Raw genomic sequence first — 21303 nt, forward strand, 5'->3', positions numbered from 1 at the left:
GAGGACATACTACATTAAATCAAAAAGCGCCTGCAAAGCCTCAGGATTTGTCTCCTTTGTTTGTGGGTTAGTCTGTGCTTTCTTGCTTGTATGTTCAATCTAGTCCTTCCAGTCGGGTGTGTTTACCCAATACAAATAAAAGGTGGCAGTCTCCTCAGAGGGCTTATCAACCAGCTTTGTCTAACTTAATGTGTAACAAATGTGAGTGTGCGTTCCAAGGTTGCTGTGGAAATCCTAACATTATATGGACACAGTGATACCATAAAAATCAATCATGTGCTTGTGTATTTCTGTTGATAGTGTCTTTGTGTGTCCTTGTGCATGTATGCATGTATGTATGTGTGTGTGTGTGTCTGTCTAAATTGATTGAAAATACTGAGATTGGGAACAGAATTAATTCACTGAGGTTTTTCTGGTAATAAATCATGTGGGAGTAACAAGCTAATTGAACCACAGTCCACATTCCACATTTTATTGCAAATGTCTTTCTCTATTACAGTTAACACTCTTTTGTTCTAACCAGCGGATAGGCAAGCGTGATGTAACAAGAGTCTTCAATGTATAAGTGCACCAGCCACTCAGTGCTTTATGCACAAAGAGTGATTTTTCAATAATTTCTAAAAGATGCAGACAGTCCACGCAAGTTCTGTAAAGCTGGTCTGAATTTTTTTTCTTGTTTATTCCTGAAGACCTCTGGCAGCAGTCTTTTGCATGGCCTGAAGTTTTGTTACTGTTGCGTTTGGAAGAAAGGTATTATGAGCTCGGCAATAGCCCAGTCAGTTGGACAGAATGCTGTAGCGATCATGCAGAGTCAGCTGTATCTTTGGTTTCTGTGCTGTTTATTACACTCAGGCACAAACATTATATATGGCGGCACAAGACAGAGGGCAAGGGTAGGCAAGACACCAAAACATCAGGGAAAACCACACAGGGGCATAAATCATAACATACTGACATACTGAAAAAAAACAAAGACGGAAAACACAGGACATTCCAAATTCGAAAGTTAACACAGAATTAAACAATAAATCACTCACTCTCATTTGTACTGCACTCTGGCACACAACTACATCATGCACACGCACATGAAATGCTTGCTGAACACCACAATACAAAAACTTTTTTTTCGCTTGTGGTAAATGACAGCATAGTTTATTCAAGCTTCAAAACTAAAAAAAAAAAAAAACGATTTTTGTCAAGGAATGAAAACTTTAAAATGAAGTATGGAGCTGAAAATGACTTTGCATTAGCACAAATGTACAGGTGATCGAATTTGCCTTACACTAAAGTAATGATGATCCAGTGGGCCTGCAACTTTTGAACCCGTCTCTGTCTTCCTGGAGGGTGGCTTCGATCAGCTCCCCAAGGCTGGAGAACGCTGGCCTCCCCTCTGACTCCCAAGCCCAGCATTTCATCATCATGCTGTAAACCTGCCGAAAAACAACATCTTAAAAGTGCAACGGATCAAGCATGGCTTGACTTCAGCCGTTAAACGTTCGACAGGGCTTTTATTACTTTCCCAAGAGATACTCATTAACTTAAAATGGAGAACGTTGGGCATGGATTCAACATCAGCACACAAAACCCTGTTGTTAACAATTGGCATACATTGGGAAGTAGATTACAAACAGTGCTACTGTAGCTGTTGGTCTTTGTACGGTAGTAACTGTGGCTGAAGAATACATTTGAAACCCACATTAACAGTGTATTTACCAGATGCTTTGTATTTACTATAAATTATGATACAGATTAAGTGCATGTAATGTAGTTTGTAGTGTGCTGTTGAACAATTGTTTACTTGCTTTTTGAAACTTTTTATGACTTTACAGAGTGTGCTTACTCACATTTGGTGGGCAAAGTGGTGGTGCTGGCAGCCTCCAGTTGTCTTTGAGTATGTTGAAAAGATGCATTGAGGTGCAATGCATTTGTATGTCACTGCCAATAGCCTGCATACAAAGCTATGCAACACATGAGAAAATACTTGTAAGCCTCCGCACCAAAACATACAGGCTGCAATATACATTATTAACTGTAGAGAAATTTGGACTATGGATGCTTACTGCAATAAATTAATTGTTATAGCCACTTATGATGTCCTCCAAGTCCCAGCTGATAGCTGGAGCGAGGAAACGAGGTTGGCATGCACACACAAGACCAGTGGAGATAGGTGACACTTTGTGTAGCTAAATCAACCACAACACTTCTGTTGGATTTTAGTTTTCAAGGATGGTCACTCAAAGGAACTTCTTGTCTGAGGCTGCTGAAAAAGCGAGCCAGTGGTTGTGGCTGAGGCCCTCACAGAGGGATGGGTCTGGGATGCCAGACACCACTGTTGAGCCTTCTGAGGTGTTGTTGGCCTAATTCTATCGAACACTGATGAATGAAGGTGCCTGCTTGAAAAGCCCAATGACATGCTCATGAAGGCAGCTTTGTTGTTGGATCCTGCTGCTCAGTTTATATGGTTGGGTAGTCATATTGTTGTGTTTAGCAGTTGTGAGCTACAGACAGCACGGGTCCAACATGCGGTGCTTGTTGTGGTTGTCACCAGCCAATTGCTAGTTGCTGGCTAGCAGCCAGTTGCTATACTGGTTAGGGTAGATTGTTGGGTAGATTGTTGGGTATGAGTACTTGAAGGTATTAGTGTGAGGATTGGCTGCTGTGGGAAGTCCCCAACCAATAGCATGAGGAATTTAACATATTTTCCTGTTGTTAACCTTTCCTGCTCTGTCTGTCTCTGACCGTAGTTGGAGATTGCAGGGGAGACTGTATTCAATGCTCCAGGGCCGAAGTATTAACAGTTTATAACTTCGGGGTTAATTCCCTTTTTTTTCTCTCTGCTGCTGGTTAGCAAATCACTGCCCACTGTATTCTTTCTTGATGATTTATTCTTTGCACACTGAAATACTGTTACAGCACATACATTTTGCTCCGGTCGCTATATCTAAAACCATTTCTAAGCATCACCTCTCTTCCTCGCTCTGACACGCTCACCATTTTACAACACTGTGTATAACTAAAACAAAAATCAAGGACTTGGCCATTAAGGAAACAAGTGTGTTAAAGCTAGGAGGAGTTTGGAGGCCTCAGTACCTTTTTGGGGTTCAAACTCAGCTCGCAGTAGGAGAACAGTTCATGTAGGACGATCCCAAAGCTCCATACGTCTGATTTGTGAGAGAACTTGGACTCACTAATGGACTCGGGTGCATACCTGCATTTGCATAGCAGGTTTGGTTACATGCTTTAGAGGTTGTAAAGTCAAAAATTATTATCCTTTAATAGTTGAAAAACAATATTCTTTGCAATGTCCTTTTAACTCCAGTATTATCCTGGCTATTGACTGTAAATATGTTTGGAGGTTAACCGAAAGTCATGAGGAAATGGCTTGCATCTTTTTCCTAAATGTATGGCCTGACCACTAAAATGGAGTCTCTTCTGCTGTACTTCATTCCCTTGGCTGTTTCATTGACATTTTGCTATCCTTTCATCTATAGACTTTTTTATGATTTATAATTATAGTTATGAAACACTTTATTCAAAGTACTGTATCTGTCCCTTAGAAACTATAGCCCACAACCTAGAACTAGTAAAACAGATACAGGGAAAAGATTGAAAGATATTCACCAGAAAATGGGACTTTCTCCTGGCTGGGACACTTTGTAGTACTCCTTATCAAAGGGTATTATCTTGGTCAGGCCAAAATCACCTATTTTGACGAGCGTGTCGCTGGCCACCAGGACATTCCTGGCAGCCAAATCCCGGTGTATGAAACGCATACTCTGAAGGTACTCCATTCCCTGTGGAAACAGAAAAAGTTATTCTGTTAAAATTATTCTGTTTATTTGAAAGGAATTCTGTTTCCCAAAGCCTGTGTGTTGTGAGGATGTATGTGGATGTATGAGGTATACTTTGCAAATCTGAGAGGCAAACAGTAGTAGTCTCCTGTGGTTGACATGCGAGGGTTTCTTCTCAAGATAACCTATCAGACTTCCATGGGGCAGATACTCCATCACCAGACTCATACTGCCAAGCCCTGAGAGGATCAGGCAAAACTAGAGCTATAATATATATGTTAATATATAACAATGTCAACATTTAACAGCACAAAAATTCACATAGAAACAGACATGTAATGACACAATCATGCGTAGCCCATTGCACACATAGACACACATAGACACACAACAGTGGAGTTTTAAATGGTTGGTAGGTAAATATTCATGCATTTCAGCAGGTAGTTTACAATCAGCTCTTGCAACTCAGTAGCCACACAAGTTCAATAAAATGTAATTAAAATGAGGCAATAAAAAAGCTAGGTGTAAGCTAACAGGCCAGGTGGAGTAAAGAATGAACGGAAATAACCAGAGAACTAAACAACAGAAATCCCTTTACTCTAACTTAATTGATTTTTGTGTTCTGTCTGTTTGTCTTCAATCACAGGTCAGGTAGGTTGAAAATAAAGTTTGCTTTTAAGGAAACATTAACCTAAGAGTTTCCAACTAGTCTTCTGCAATGCCTTAAAAAGAGCAACATTCCTGTTCCACCACACAGGTTAGAGTGGAACGTAGGCCCCACACAAAGCAACACTATGCAGGTTTTTACTATTTTTAGGTAACTAGATTTGATTACATTCTCGAATGTATTTAGTCAGTATGAGGTCATGTGAAGGACTGATAAACAGACCTGTTATTCCCAGGCTATCCTGCCAGGATATTCACTATATAGTTCAATGCCAGGTCGAAAAATATAATCCACATTTCTATAGCAACTGACTAATTAGCTCACTAGTTTTCTACAAAAATGTTTCTATATTTCTATACATATTTACATGAGTGAGTGTGTGAAAGAGAAAGAGAGGGAGGGGGGGGGGGGCGGGGGTTAACTGAAAGGGGGCAGAGAGACTTGTACTGTTCAGTGAGGCAAACGATTATTAATTACAGGTCTGGTGCATAGAGAAGTGGTTTTGCCTTTCACACAAGGAGTTTTTTTTTGTCAAAGCTGGATATAAACTAGAACTTCCTGTTAAGAGTGTGTTATCATCATTACTGTTCAACATAGGGACCCAGTACTTCCCCAAGCCTTGGTAGTGTCTGTTTCATGTACTCTCTGGCTTCACTGGAATTTGCCTTGGTTTGTTTTTAACTTGCTGTCTGTTAGGAGTGGTGGTATTGTTGCCAGTAGGAGAATTTTTCTATCTGCAATTTCTTTTTACTGTTAATCTTAAACTGTCTTTTCTACCTTGTTTTTTTTACACAAGGACTTTGAGATCACAATGGCTTATGATTATGAGATGAGGCTGACAATGGTATTTTAATTGGATTTTGCCTATGGGAAACAGTGAAGTGTCAATAGTTTTTCCCGCAGATCATATACCTAGACTTCACCAATCCATATGAAACTATGGGCGTGTGCCTTTGTGCTATTATTGCACCATGTGTTGATGTGGTGCTAAATAAGTCTGATGTATTATTATTATTAATCTACAGGTATTAAATATGTCACTTAAGCACAGGGTGGGTTGACTGTGAGTTGCTTCTTGCTGTGTGTGATGCACGCGCGTAAGCATTAGAGGGCCCGGGAGGCTTTCGTGTCTGAGGGCCCTTGATCTTTTAATCTGTCCATGCTCATTCTCTCATTTTGGTCATATTGAACATCGCTATCAGCTATGTCTAGTTGGTTTATTACTTGGACACAGAGACAAGGAAGTCATCCTGACCTGGTTAACTAGGGAGGGAGTGACTGGATATGTTAAGACATTTACTCTTAAAGTCTGTGAATCTGGGGAAAGGTTGTTGATATTTGGGCTCAACAGCCAATCAAATTACACCCCTCTTGTCCGTGCTCCTGAAGCAATGTTTTGATTGGCTGGAATAGAGTATGGCTCCATCCACTTCTTGTCCCATTTACTGAGCTAGGACCATGTACAAACATCACTGCACACACATGGACCACAAGGAGCAATTAGCAATTTATTGGATTAAAATGGTAAGCTCCACCTTAAAACCAGATACAAGTAAAATGCTTAACAGTGGCTGCAGAATTCTGACAAAAACACGTTTGTGTTGCTTGTGAATTGAGATATTTTTCAATATCCTAGCCTAACTTTGCTTGATTTAAAAGGTCTTGGTCTGATTTTGTGTTAGGAGAATCAGGATACATTTCACCTTACACAAACAAGATCTCCAGGAGGTTAAAGTCTGATAAGACAGTAAATGCGCAAATTCTACAGCCAAGACCTTTGGGAGAATCAGTTTGATGCTTATGTAAATCTATTGAATAATAACATGTTTGAGACTTTACATTTTAGTTTTCTCCCATATCATTAAGCAACCGGTCTAAGAATATGATATGTGATGTACGACCTGTTCTTTAAGCAACTTCCTTCCATTATGCCCACCTTCCTACTGGTTTTCAGTCTGTTGTTGAGGAACACCAGCTATGTTTTTTTATTCATCCTTGCAGGTGCTCATCTTTTTGAAGGATAAGAGGAGATTTCGTATATATACATATATTTTTGTGTTTCATTGTATTACATTAACTATGCTTTCCACAGATTATGGTTAAGGTCAATTTATGGAACAGTGTGTATGCTTTAATCTCCTCCTCTGTCTCATGTCCTTCTTCTACAAGATACTTGACTGCAAGGTAGAATCACGAGAGGATGGTTTCCCAAAAATGTATTTATCACAAGCACATGTCAGGTCATCTGAACTGATATGACATCTAACTCCAAACAAAGTTCTAATCAAAGTCCTAATAAATAGTCCCATAAAGTATTGTCAGGGCTTTTTATCTGATCACGTCATGTCAAGTCATGGTCTGCTGGCAGGATAAGGATTTATGGGACTTTATTTATTAGGACTTTGATTAGAACTTTGTTTGGAGTTAGATGTCATATCAGTTCAGATGACCACACACACACAGAAATGAAATGGACCAATGACAAATAAGCCTACTAACTTGGGCAATGGTCACCAAATTAAACACACTACAATTAGCCGAGGTAGCAAAATTCAGTGGAGTACACACCCTGCGCTCTAACTCCAGTTCAAAGGAACAACAAATTGGACATCATGTGCATGTTGTAATACTTATGTTTTCATTATATTGCAGGAAGTCATAAAGCTGACTCTCCTTGCCTTATACTGTCTCTTGATCATCTGTGAAACTCTCTGGCCCCACTCTGTTATCATACATAATTCCGTTGTTTCGAGTTTGCAGGTTATATGCATGTTAATGTGACAGAGGTTTTACTTAATGGGACCTTGTCAATAGCTGTGCTGATGTAAGGGAACAGGGCTGCATCTCCTTACCCATGGCTTTGCACACTCCCCTGTACTTGACAATGTAGTCACTGTGCAGGGAGCTGATGGTCTGGATCTCCCTACGGAAGTCGTCCAGATTGGCCTGCCTGTTGGGCTGAAGCCTCTTGACGGCGACTTGCTCCCCAGTATTGTCTCCCAGTGGATCATACTGGCATAGCTCCACACTGCCGAAATTACCCTACAGGAACACAGCTCATTGCGAAACCACCCAAACAAATCCACTGGCCTATAGGAAGTATTGTTACTCGATGTTTTAATCTCATTGCTTTGTTGCTCAAATGAAATGTAAAGATCGCGATACACTGATTTTTAAGCACTTGAAATGCACAATTTAAAATCCATATAGTTTACTTTAGTCTTGGTTGACTATTACATGGCACCATCTCTCACTGTAGAGAGTGTGGAAAAAAGCATTATTTCCCCTTCTCACTCTCTCTCTCTCTCTTTTCTTTTCTATCACTATCTCTTCAATATTTTATGTGCATCCCTGTTGTCTCTCAAATTATCTCCCTTCCAATTTTTCCAACCCATCTTTCCTTCTCTCTCACTGTCCTCTCCCAACTCAGAAATTCTGAAGTGTTGCTGCATAACTGGTAGCATAGTGCCATCTGTTGGTCAGACTCTGTAGTTGTTTCAGTTGCAGTGTGGTTATTTGGTGCAGGTGCTTCCTTTTGCACATGGCTCGGTTCCGTTTTTTTCTCCTGTTTCCTATTTCCTCCCTTCTTCTCTCCTGTATGCTGTCCTCGTATCGTATCTCCACTTTTCGTTTTCCTCTCATTAATCAGATCGGACAGGTGGCATGTTAGCTTTTTTTCTCCTACTACTGCTCAGGCCTCCTTTGTCCATAGTCCCTTCCTTCTGTGTCCTCCTGCTTTCCCTATCTTGGATTGGCCAATATGACTAATGTATATGTAGATTATGACTGGTGGATTGGACCATTCAACGTCTCTCCCCTCTCCTCTCCTTCCCCTCCTCTCACCTTTCCCAGGGCAGATATGTAGCGCAGGTGCCTCTCCTCATACACGGTCTGCTCCTGGTGGTATGACTGTAGACTCAGGCCTCTCCAGAGGGTGTCACTATTGTTGGCTGCATGCAGAATCTCATAATCTGTAAAGGAAATGGAGCAGTGCAGGCCCTAATCAGACATGACACCCTACACTGGACCAGATTTTGAAACATCTTCCTGTTACATGGCACGGTTGTCAGGGTTACCTGATGTTATGAGACCGTTGAGGTGGCGGATGATGCTTCGACCGGATGGGCGCAGACCGGGCTGGTAGTTCATACAGTGGCTGATGAGGTCAGCTAGTTCTGTCCACTCTGGGGAGGGGAGCTGGTGGCTGTTCTTGTAGAATTGCAGTTTCTGCAAAATTGCATTAAACTCCAGTGAGATTTAGTGCTCTGGTAACGCAGAACCAAAATGGCTGAAATTCTGTATAAGGAAGTTGATTTCTGCTGTTCTACCTGCTGTGGGTCAAAGCCTTGTAGAGGCACCTTTCCCCCATTGAAGACTTCCCATAGGGTTGTCCCAAAGCTCCACTTGTCACTCTCCAATTCTAGAGCCTCAGACTCTTCAAGCAGCTCCGGTGCCACCCAGGGGATTCTATGCAGTTTAACTGAGTCCACCCCCCCACCACGCACGCACACACACACACACACACACACACACACACACACACACACACACACACACACACACACACACACACCCAAACACACACACACACACACACACACACACACACACACACACACACACACACACAAACACACACACACACACACACACACACACTGCTGTTTTAAATCACACACACATAGATAAATACAGACTTATTTTCTCTTGGCTCTCTCTCTCTTACACACATATGCGCACAAATACACACATATAAACACATTCACACACACACACACACACACACACACACACACACACACACACACACACACACACACACACACACACACACACACACACACACACACACACACACACACACACTGCTGTTTTAAATCCTCTCACCATCTATCCCCACCATTGTCACACTGATCCCTGGGTCACTCAGTTTGATGAATGGGGAGGGCTCTCCTCTGGCCAGCAGTACATTTTTGGAGCAGATATTTCCATGTACAATGTTTTTTTCCTCCTGTGTATAGTTTTAACACACCTTAGTCACAATTTACCCTGCACTCGATATACAGCAGTAACAAAGTGCACACACTTGTTATGTCTCACCAGGAAATTTAGGGCACAGGCGAGTTGCTTGGCCACTTCCAGTTTCCAGCTCAAAGACACAGACTGAGTCCTCCTTAGGTACAAGTCTAGAGCACCGCACTTCACAAACTCCTGTACCATTATATCTGCAGGGAGACGTGAGGACAGGGAAACATGGAGAGCTTAAGAAAACTAGCCACAGGACTTTCAGTTGAGTCAGCAGCTGAAAGTTTGTTTGAAAACACACACGTCTCTGCTCCAGAAAGCTCTCAGCTGGCCTGAGTGCGGTTCATCTGAGGTGTGTTTACATTAGTGGTCCTCAACTGAGAGTCCTCATGTGTTGCTTGGTTGGGTTTTGTTTTGGTATGCCTTGGGCGGAGGGCAGGCTACGGGGGTGTATGCATATGTCTGTTTGTCTGTCCACTGTTGTGGACGTGTGTGTGTGTGTGGGTTCTGTCTGTGATTCTTTGTCTCATACATATGTGTGTGTGTGTGTGGGGGTTTGTGTGTAAGAATGCACAAACACTATTGTTTGTGTGCATATGTGTGCACCACTATCCTAATTCCTCTGGAGTGTCACTCAAGCACAGAAAGTGGCTTAGCGAGCTCTCTGAGCCATAACAGTCACTCACTGTTGCTCCGATGCACACTGATACCATACACATGGAGAAGGTGCTTATGGGAGACCTGGCTCATCATGCTGGCAGCTTCAAAGAAGGACTGCAATGGGGGTAAGAGGGTAGACAGAACATGCAGTGAGAATGACCAGTGGTCGACCTTGAGTTTGTGGGTATGACATTTCATGATGAATAAGTGGGTAGCTGTGCCTTACCTCCCAGCAGTCTTTGTTGTCGGCATCAAGGATTTTGAGTAAAACATCTGTAACATATTTCTCCCCATCTCGGGTGCCAGTCTTGCGGCCCTTATGAATCCTTGTGAAAGAGCCTCGGCCTAAACCGTCACCCTGCCAGAGGAACAATAATTTTTTCTGTAATTTCAGCCAGCAGTCCCGGGTACAACATTTAAAAAGATAACTCTGTATTACACATCTGCAGTTACACTGATTATAAAACTATGTCAACTAAGGTCATTCATTTGGTCAATTTTGCCTGTAGCATAAGAATAAGCAAGCAATGTTTACACTGTGGCATGTGATAACTTTTACAGAATACTTTTCACAACAAATGACTGTTGGCACTGTGGCAGCATAAAATTAGACTTCTATGACTGTGTTTTAAGTAACACAGTCCAGGGGGTCATTCATATTTTGCTTCTAGTGTACTCCACAGAGAGGGATGTGCTAAAGCTGTTACAAATCAGGAATGCAAGCCATGTAAGTGCTGGGTTTGATCCCACACAGTGTGTCGGCGGATCTGTTCAGCACACACACCAGCTCCAGCTCCTCGTAGCGGATCATCTGGAACTGGATGTGGCTCGGCTTGTGACGCTGCAGAGTTGGGGTCCCCTGTAGCTCAGCAGAGGTGCTGTTACGCACGATGATCAGGTTGGTTAGCTCTAGAATCATCCGGAAACAGCATGTTACATATTTGTAATTTTGCAATGATTTGTTCTTTTTGTGAAGCACCAAACTAAATTAAGGATAGAATAATAATAACCACACAATCACACTGCACCTTTAGGGCGAGGAGGACAGCATCGGCCGAGTGTGATGGGATCATCTGCCAGGAGGAAAGTATTTTTCTGGTAGAACTCAACAAGAGACCTCAGGTGAACAAAGGAATTGTGGACACCAAACAGTCCAACATGCTCATTGCTAACAATGAGGCAGTCTTTGTAGTCCTTTCCCAGAGAGGTCTGAAGAGAGAGGGGAGCACATCGAGAGTATATGAGACAGATGAATGACAGTAATCTTCAGCCGTACATTACTCACTGGATTAAGGAATTAAGAAAAATTGAAAGAAGTTGAGGTGGAGGAATGAAACCACAAGAGGCAAGAAGTCACAAGTGCCATAAGACAAAATAACATGTATTTTACTTAAACGTAGAGGATACCATCCAGACAGAATGGACTTTACATATGGCATTTAAACCTTTAAAGTCAGATAAGATTAAGCAATAATCCTCATCCAAGCACTACCACTGACATGTAGATTTCACTTTGAGTAAACATTATCTTTCATGTTCCCAATTAAGATGTATGATGCACTACCTGAACACAGACAGTGAGGAAGTACTTGTCAAATTCTTGGGGGCTGTGTCTAAGCAAAAATGTGCTACTCTTCGTCCCAGCCTTCTTCAGCTTGTGCACAGCAAACTCAGACCTATGAAGACAGCCACAAAGTCTGTGTCATGAGTCCTCATCAGCATATCTGGCACACATGCTAGCCGCAGAACTCCGCTTCTGTTGTAAAAAGCCACATCCTGCTATTTACGGACTCAATGCTAGTCTGCAGAACAATGAGCAAACAATGGCGTTTATGAGAATGACCTAATAATGCACACAAGACATGACCAATGGGGCCTTGGAGGTTCCTTGAAGTACACCCTTTGAAAATGACGGATAGTTGATGGCTCCAGGAATCATTATGGGTCTTGTTCAGTATTAATGCAGAGTGGGTAAATTCAAAAGAAAAATAAGAATGGCACTTTTACATCTACCTACGTGATTGGCCCGTGGCAGTGATTTTGAAGGTCCTCCAGGAGGCTAGGGGGCGCCACCTCCTGACAGAAGTAGTGAGTGGAGTCAGTGGTGAGTCTGAAGTAACCGTCAACAAGCGAAACGAAGGACAGGGCTTCTGTCAGACTGGGGAACTCAATTACCTGGAGTGAAAAGAACATAGATCTCCCTTAACCATACCTCTCTTGTGTCTTTTGGAATTATTCCCCTTGCTGGTTTTAAACACCAATATACACATTATGAGGAGGTTGCCATGCTCACACTTGTTCAGAGGATTTGTTTTGCATTTTCACATTGACAGATTAGCACTGTAACAATGCTTATCAAATGACAGCCAGCATCATTTATTTGAATTAAAGTGTATTGAAACTGAAGTGTTTATAAATTTAAGAAGACAAGCAGTTGTGAGTGACTCACCTCAAACCTGTCATCCTGGCGTGTGAGAGTGACCACACGGCCCTCCTGGGGCACCTGCTCATGGCAAACCCGCTTGATGCTGATGTCAGTGATCTCTGGGAAGTCACAAAATGTCTTCCACTCCTGAGAAGTACATTTGGTATGAAATGACACCCAGTGCAGAACTCTCAGATCTACAGTAACGTAATTCATTCTTTGTGCCACTGTGCTATAAAACATATGTGAGTGTGTGTTAGTATGTATGGGCGTGTGTGTGTCACTCACAGACCAATATACATATATTGTAATCACATGATATCTGTTGTAATGTTACAATGTAGGCCAGACAGGCTGACAGAGGATACCTCTGGAAATACTTACATGGGATTGTGTCTTAGAATCTAAAATATCTAAACCAATCCCATCTCTCATTTAAAACAGACCTCAAAGTAAAGGTGTTCATTCAAACAAAATTGCATTGGCAAATGGTACACTTGTCAATTCGTCTGCAGGTTTTCTAAGGGGAGACAGCCTTTTCAATGGCATATTTCAGAGCTTTCCACAGTCAGACATTTCCACATTTCTACATTTCAGCAATTTGTCTTTTACTCCCCTGATATATCTAATCTTAGGAGAGTAAGTATAATGTAATCTCATCTATTGCAAATCAATACTGTATTCAATACATTACCACCCTACCACACACAACAGAATCAGAACAGAACAGAATTATACATATCTAATCTAATCTGATCTATATATCTAATCTAATCTAATCTATATATCTAATCTAATCTACCCTGATTGAAAAGCAAAGTAGGGCTGTTCACCACAGCATCATCTGTCCTGGTCTGCACGCCCGTCTCGCCAGACACACGGATCAGTCTGGTGGTGACCTGTTGGAATGTCTCGGTGCCGAGCGCCGGCTCAATGGCCGCCAGCTCCATCAGGTACTTGATCTTCAGGTAGCGTTCACTGGCCTTGCAGGAGCCCAGCCTCTTGAGGAAGCGTTTCACTGTCTTGCGGATCTGATAGCGCGCCAGACGGCTCAGCCCCTGGATCTCCTGACGGTGGATCTCAGACAGGCAGGACTTATACCTGAGGATGAAAAGAATAGAACGGCGTCAAAGCCCCTATAAAGAGTTAAGACAAAAATGGAGGACAAATATTTCTACACAGTTTAACAGCCTATGTCACTCATATGAAAGCCCAAGTTTCCACCCACATTACAATCACTCAGCAAGTTGAATTACAGAGTACATTTGAGGCATTCGTGGGTTAGTTAGCTGTCTATTTATATATCTTAATGTATATCTAATCATACAAATCTAATTCTAACTCAGTCCTGCTTGCCACATCATGCTCCAAAGCTCCCCTGCAAGGATGAGCTACAGGCAGATGTTGCCCAGCGTCTGCTCAAAGAAAGGGAAAAATGTTCTTACTGTGAAGTGAAGTACCATGAGCCATGATGTTTAATAAATAAATGATTCAGCGACTCTGTATTTTCATGTTGTTATGTCTTAACAGGGTTTCATGACATACCCAACTTTTTTGCCGATGTCCTTCAGGCTCAGGCCCTGCTCTTTGGCATGGCACCACAGGTCAAGCACGGCTAAACCCAGGCACTCCTCTTGGACACTGAGGGAGGGGCTCACTCCCGCCTGACCATTCACAAAGTCACTGCGTGACTGCAGTCCATCCATGGAGCCAACCAGGGGATGCAAAAAAGGCATATACAATGAGGATAACCACAGTTGTGTACTTTCAGTACTAGCATCTGCTAATGAAATGAAAGGGTTCTTGTACAAAGTCCATGAGTTCCAAACAGGACTTTGAATTAAAAATACTATGGATTATGAAGGGAATAGTTTAACAGCAGAACTGTTGGCTTGTAACTGGAATCTATTCACACATGTATAACCCTTTATGTATACTGAAATGTTAAAAGAAGCCATTGGTTCAATTTATTATATGCAAAGATCCATTGACAGACCCTCTCGTATCAGTGGATAAACATTTCAGATCACCTGCAACAAGCCACACTTTTTAAGTAAAAATGTATTAATTTACATTGCATACACATTTACATTGGACATTTACATAACTATCAATTGTCCATTTACATTTATGGCTTGATCTAGCACCTGGTCAGATCATTATCGTCTACTTTATCAATTATTGTGGAAGACCTATTATTGTTTGTTATCTCTGTACCTGAGCAAAGAGATAATCGATGACACAGTAGTCCAGCACTGCACTAACTTTTCCCCTTATGAGGCTATAGCGATAAGATGTTTTTGAGCCTTGGCCAAACCAGTTTGAGAAGAAAAACCTGTGGAGCAAAGAATCAGTAAACAATATTTACATTACATTATTTACATTAACCAATGTCAGCACAGTTACACAACACAACTGATAAAAGAATGCATATGCTGTTAGAAGAATATTTTACACCAGGGTTCCTTGAACTTAGTTAATTAGCTTTGCATTAGCTAAATGAGCAAAACATGCACCGTCAGTTGTAAATTTGAGGTCAAAGGACAGGGAAGTGAGTGGAATCAGTTAAAGTGAGGAGAACGCGGAGAGTTGAGAGATAGCGACGAGGAGGAGCTTGATAAAGAAGTGTGTTGTTGCAGTATAGTTAAACCCAAACTGATTTATTAAAGTATTGATCATTATTAGTAAAGTGTTCGATCAGGACTCTTTTAATATTGGTAATGGTGTTAGAGTTAGACTGTTGAGTGGATAACTCAACACGAGAAACAAGAGTTAGCTAGGGTGGCTAGGGTTTGGTCATGGACTTTGCTACAGAGCTAGCGACCAGAGAACATCAGTAGTAAAGTCTGTGGAACAACAAGATTGTCATCTGCATCAGTCTACTCTGCAAGTCATCTCTTCATCCACGAGGATCTTCGGTTAGTCTCTCCTCCACCTGCTGCCGCCGGTATGCCCCCGTGCGTGTAGCTAGAGCATCATTAACCAAAGGTACCTTATCACTTTTATTTTTTGCCCTCGTGGTGAAGCAGCCATCTTGTTTACGGCTACGGCGTACCCAAGCTACAGTTAGGCCTGAACCGTGTGAATTGTATTGAAAAGGTTTTAGGTATTGTTTGGGCTCATGTTTTTTCTGTGTAAAAATTATATGTCATGTTGATGTGAACAAATGTGCCAATGATATTTGAAAAGAGAATTGATTTACTGATCTGTGTTTCTAAGTAAATATTTAATGCTTTTTTGTAAAACAGTTGTGTTTACTGATTTATCATATTTTGAGGTACTTAAGATTAGTGATAACTTCTAAGTTTTGTGGTTGACAGTGAATGATTGCAAGCATATTGGTTTAATATTAACAAATTCATTAGTGAAACCCCAAGTATATTTTTGATAATTTAAAGAATTCAGGTTAGCCACCTTTCATGACAGCGCTACATGTTAATATACAGAATGTACTGTTGAGCTAACTAATTTAGTACACTTCAAATCAAGAATCCATTCACTAAGGTTACTAGCTATTGTATACAGTCGTTGTGGTTTAATTGCTAAGTAATTTCTTATATTTACTGCAGTTTTAACTGAATCAACCAGCGCTCATTATGAAAGGCATATATAGTTGAAATTTGCATTACCTTACTCTATACTTGACAGTGATGCCCTCGTCAGCATTAAAGACATGCGTGGGTGGGTACCAGAACGAAAGATCCTCAGAGGCCAGGGCAAACAGACTGTGAAACACAGGGATGATGCCTAGCACAGAGAGACAAAGTAGGTACACAAATAGTGTGTCAAACACATTGATTTGACATTGCACCAATCTAATGGTCTAAAGCAAGGGTGCTAAACTCAAATACACAAAGGGCCAAAATTCAAAACTGTGTCCAAGTCGCGGGCCGGACATATTCAATATTTATTGAAAAATAAAATATCTATATTATATGAACTTAAGTTTAACATAGGCCTACAGAATGTGGGACAAGCAGCCTAAAGCTTAAGCCTTTAAGTTATTGCCTATAAACACAGAGATCAAATTTCAAAATAAAATAAACATCAGTGGCATTCATTTCTTATGCCTCCCTTTTCTGCACATTGCAGGCGCTGTGGTCAGTCCAACAAGTTTGTCCCAAGGCAGCCCCATTTCATTTACACATTTGGATACCTCTTCAAAGAGATCTTTCCCCGTAGTTGTGCCATGCATTGATTTAAATCCCGAAAGTTAATCTATAATGCACAGAGTCGAGTCCACTCCACAGATGAAGATTGACAGCTGGGCAGTATCAGATGTGTCGCCGCTCTCATCCACAGCAAGGGAGTATGCGATTAAATCTTTTCCCTTTCCCATCAGCTGTTTTTGTAGATTGGTGGCAAGGTCACATACACAATCAGCAACGGTGTTTCTTGCTCAGGCTCACATTTAAAAATGCTTGCCTTTTATCAGGGCACACGATGTCGCAAACTTTTATCATGCAGTTCTTGACAAATTCTCCCTCGGTAAGGGTCGGGCTGCTTTAGCGATCTCCGATACTAAAATAGGCCAGCTCTGATAGACATTACATATTATCTGGCGGGCCAAATACAATTACAACGTGGCCCATTCAAATCAATTGAATTTTTTGCAACATTACCTTTAAGAAGCTTTTGAAGACCCAACTCTTCAGAGAGCACCTCCCTTCCTAACTGGCACTTCGACTAGTACTTAACTTGCACTTACAGCAGTTACACTCCTGCACTTATTTTTTCTATTTCTTTTTGCTATTTCCTATGTAAAGTAGTATTTATTGTTACACTAGGTCTCTATTGCTCGTAGCTTGACTGTTCTCTCCCTTGTACGTCACTTTGGACAAAAGCGTCTGCTAAATGACTAAATGTAAATGTAACATTCTGTGGAGCCGGCGGGCCGGATCTGGCCCGCGGGCCTTCAGTTTGACACATGTGGTCTAAAGCAAGGATCAATTGCAGCGACCGTTTATCCTAACAACTGTTTTTGGGCTGTTATCAGAAAGCACAGTTATCAATTTGCCCATACACAATTCAACTTATTTGCATAACCTATTAATTAAACTGGATCAGCAAAAAGTAAGTCATAGCCTTTATACTGTAGCTGAGTAGCTGAAATCAGAAACCTCCCACCAAATCGATAGATAACACACCAACTATCATTGACAAAATAAGAATCCCGATCCAAGTAACAACCCATGTATCTAAGTATTAGTCCAGTTATCAGTGTTATGTAGGGTGACCATATTTGAGTTTGTGAAAAAGTGGACACTTCGTCGCGGGGGAGGGGGCGTGGTAGTGTATAGCATCCAGATGACCCTGCCCCCTCCCCGCGCAACGAAGTTTTGACATCTTTTTCAGATGCAGATGACCCCGCCCCCTCCCCCGCAACGAAATTTTGACATCTTTTCCACATGCAGATTTCATGCGCTGTTGTAAACAATGCAACTAGTGGAAGCAGCAAGGTGCTCAGTGTTGCCAGATTGGAACTGGCGAAGTATCGTACCAAATGCTCAAAATGATCGTCTTTGGAGGGCAGTCGACGAATGACAGTTCTCTCTACAGTCAGAGCTTGCGCAATAAGGTGGAACGTAAGGGAGATACCCTTTCCAAAACTTGTAAGGGCGTAAAAGCTAGTTTGTGAAGGACCCAGAGAAATACAAATATCCGACGAGGCAAATCCCGGACAATTTTGGAATCCCTGCCGGACGCATTTTGTAGGTCTGAAAAGAGGACATGTCCAGGTAAAAGAGGACGTCTGGTCACCCTAGTGTTATGTACACCCATGTCTGTCCACTACAGCAGCCTCAGGAACAGCTCTTGACCTCCAGACACCTCCGTGTGTCAGCCATTACCTGATGTCCTGCAGATTGCTAACCATCTGCGTCAATTTCAGCTTCACTTATGTTGAGCTCCCCTTCCTCCTAACCATTTGTTCAGGTTTACATTGATCCTCGTAGTAGGATGTTGGCTTTCTCACTGCCACTGGACAAATCGGGTGAATAAAAAAAGGTTGAGCAAAGGGAAAGCACAACTCCAGCACCCTGTGTGTCAAAAGCCACGGAGCATCTCACCGCATTCTTTGGCCGCCTGGATGCACACGTTCTCAGCTGAGATCTGCCCGCTAGGGATGCAGAAGCTCGACTCTGTTTTGGCGGCCGGGAGGAAGTGGAGCTTGACCTGCAGGCCGGACCTGCAGCTGGACCTGTGGCTGCTGCCCCTCTCCCTGTGCACCAGAGGAGTCGTTTCCTCCTCACTCAAGTCCATGGCTGAAGTACTGGCCTGAATAAATGCACATGACAATAACAGGAAGATGTTGGTGTCAAGAAATTAGAAAGCCTAATAGAACACTCTGGAGCTCTCAAGGGATACGGAAACAATCTCCTACATGTCAAAGGTCATGAGTTAAAAAAACTAAAACTTTTTGTCTTACATCTTGGAATATGTCACCCAGAAATGAATACACTCATGTAACAAAGCTCGTCTACTGTCAACAATAGTACAGTGTCATCTGGTTGAAAATACATTCACACATTCAACAAAGAACATACAGTATAGTGTGTCAAGTTGTATGAGTGCATATGCTTTCATGGCACATTCTCCTTTAGCTTAGGCCTTCATTCAGTAGACATTTTTTTTCCTTACAGATGCTGTTTTTACTACCGGTGACAAGTGCGTCACAACGCACTGTGTACTCAAGTTAGTACTTCCTGCTCAGGAACACTGTCTTTTGAAAAGCAATACATTAAGTATGTATTTGTTATTTTAAAATAATCTATTGTAATATGTGTAAAACACCTTCAAGGATACAATTTTTGCCTACCTCACGCACACACGCACACACGCACACACGCACACAAATAGAACAATTGTTTTTCATTTATTATTTGTTGACCCAAAGCATGTTTTGTACATATATTACCACCAAATGTAAATGTCCAAGGCGTACATAAGGACTCTCCAAGCTGTGTATGATATGTTTGGTACTTTACCTGGCAGTTGTTTAGGATGGTGATGTCCGTCTGTCATGTGCTCATGTTTCTGTCTGCCATTCTACTGCCTGAGCATTTGTGTGTATTTGTGTGTGTGTGTGTGAGGGGCATTTGACACAAGGCTTCCTGTATCTGCGATACTCCATTTCCTTTTCACTTCAAGCTTGTCACTTTGACGTCATCAGTTTTCATTTCCCTCTCTTGGCTCTCATCCCTTAGAGATGGTAAAATGCTTCAGTTTGTTTGTTTTACACACACACACACACACACGCACGCACACACACACACAAACAAATACCTTTTAGAATTTTTTTTTTTGAAACATGGACCTGTCTACGTCCTTTAAGTTGTAGCTGATCTGGATATGTGAAAGTGTGTTGTTTCAATAGTGTGGCATGTTGCATTCTGTGGTTTGTCACCAGTTCCTGTGTAGGACAAAAGAACAAAACTGTCGCTCTGCATTTGGGGAACCCTTGAAAAGAAGACAAAAAAGATCTACGCTAAGTTTAAGTATACCATCACAGAGACAGTCAGAGTAAGGGACTAGAGCCAGGGATCAGGACTAAAACCTCAAATAGGTCTAATGGAAACTAAAGGCTTAATGGAAACTCATGGCTTCAGCAGGAAAGATACACAGTATTTTCAAAATGCTAAGTCAGGAATGTTGACACTGACAGTATGATGAATCATATTCTTCATTGTTGACGGGTTATATTGATGCACTGTAATACTGTAATAACATCTTGTTAACTGTAATGTCATCTTGTTCATTTTCATTCCTCCTGGTCTATTCTATCTGAAATGTAGTCATGGGTTACCCAACATAACAAAAAAGGGATCTTACAATGTGTGTACTCCCCCTTTTGGTGGGTGTTTACTATTACAACTCAGGTGCCTCCAAATCAGCTGCCACGACCTTCACCCACATATTATATTATGTTATAGGCTATTATAAAGCATTGGTCCTCATTATACTACACAATGTCCTTAATCATTATGGCAACAACAACGGCAACAACAGTGAAATAGCAGTAAAAGGGTTATAGTAGCCCTACTAGTGGACGTGTGGCAGCATGTGATATGATATTTGTTTAGTAAAGCATTAGGAAACGGCAATTTTGACAGTAGAAAAACACCTGTCATCATCATAATGACAGAGGATAAAAAAACATTCATTGCATTAGTCCCTTAGTCATTATGTATTGTTGAACATATAAACCACACCACAAAAAACAGTCTGAAAATGATGGCCTTGGAGACATAGCCAAACTGGGCTGTGGATCATCATCTGACAAGATTCCGTCCTCACAAGCTGATGGGGAGATTCATGTGACAGCCAGAATACCTGCTGGGGCCATTGTCAACACCACTTGTTGTGGGGTGGACAAGGCTTCAGTGATAGAAACGTTTGGAACAAGCCCTGTTTGAAATGTACCCACACTGCAGGAAACATAGGCCAGCTGCAACAACATAGCTGTGAAAAATGTTGAACTCTCTATTGGAGCCCAGGCTTTGATGGAGATTCACAACCATGGGAGGCCAAACACAGTGGTCCCTATTTCATAACACAAAGCACTGCTGTACAGTACTAAATTGGAATTTAGACCCAATCACGGGATAGAAGGGTGGTTACATATAGACTAATTTAACAATTAACAGACTCAGTACTCATGCAGGTGGACACCTGGGACAGTAACCTTGGGATAGTCACATGAGTCACCTGACAGGAACCTAATGAATTTGGATGTG

General features: G+C 41.7%; 1 protein-coding gene across 2 annotated transcripts; it reads right to left on the bottom strand.

Annotated features, from left to right (window-relative positions):
• Positions 1-822: 822 nt before the first annotated feature.
• jak3 (Janus kinase 3 (a protein tyrosine kinase, leukocyte)) lies at positions 823-20825 on the bottom strand. 2 transcript variants are annotated; one of them, XM_031575398.2, is made up of 24 exons: positions 19555-20825; positions 18637-18844; positions 16198-16315; positions 14786-14903; positions 14114-14259; positions 13402-13669; positions 12593-12715; positions 12161-12318; positions 11708-11819; positions 11172-11352; positions 10928-11052; positions 10370-10501; positions 10170-10257; positions 9559-9683; positions 9346-9469; positions 8787-8938; positions 8535-8685; positions 8302-8429; positions 7311-7500; positions 3906-4030; positions 3622-3794; positions 3091-3208; positions 1845-1958; positions 823-1430 (listed from the first exon to the last, which is right to left on the bottom strand). In XM_031575398.2, exons 2-24 carry the CDS (start codon positions 18827-18829, stop codon positions 1284-1286), a joined length of 3309 nt encoding a protein of 1102 aa, XP_031431258.1. In that variant the 5' UTR covers positions 18830-18844; positions 19555-20825; the 3' UTR covers positions 823-1283. The 2 variants fall into 2 exon arrangements, with proteins under 2 accessions (XP_031431258.1, XP_012694888.1); XM_012839434.3 differs by lacking the exon at positions 19555-20825 and having other exon boundaries at positions 18637-19547.
• Positions 20826-21303: the final 478 nt, after the last annotated feature.

Source organism: Clupea harengus, chromosome 10 (genome assembly GCF_900700415.2).
Source record: "Clupea harengus chromosome 10, Ch_v2.0.2, whole genome shotgun sequence".
NCBI lineage: Eukaryota > Metazoa > Chordata > Actinopteri > Clupeiformes > Clupeidae > Clupea > Clupea harengus.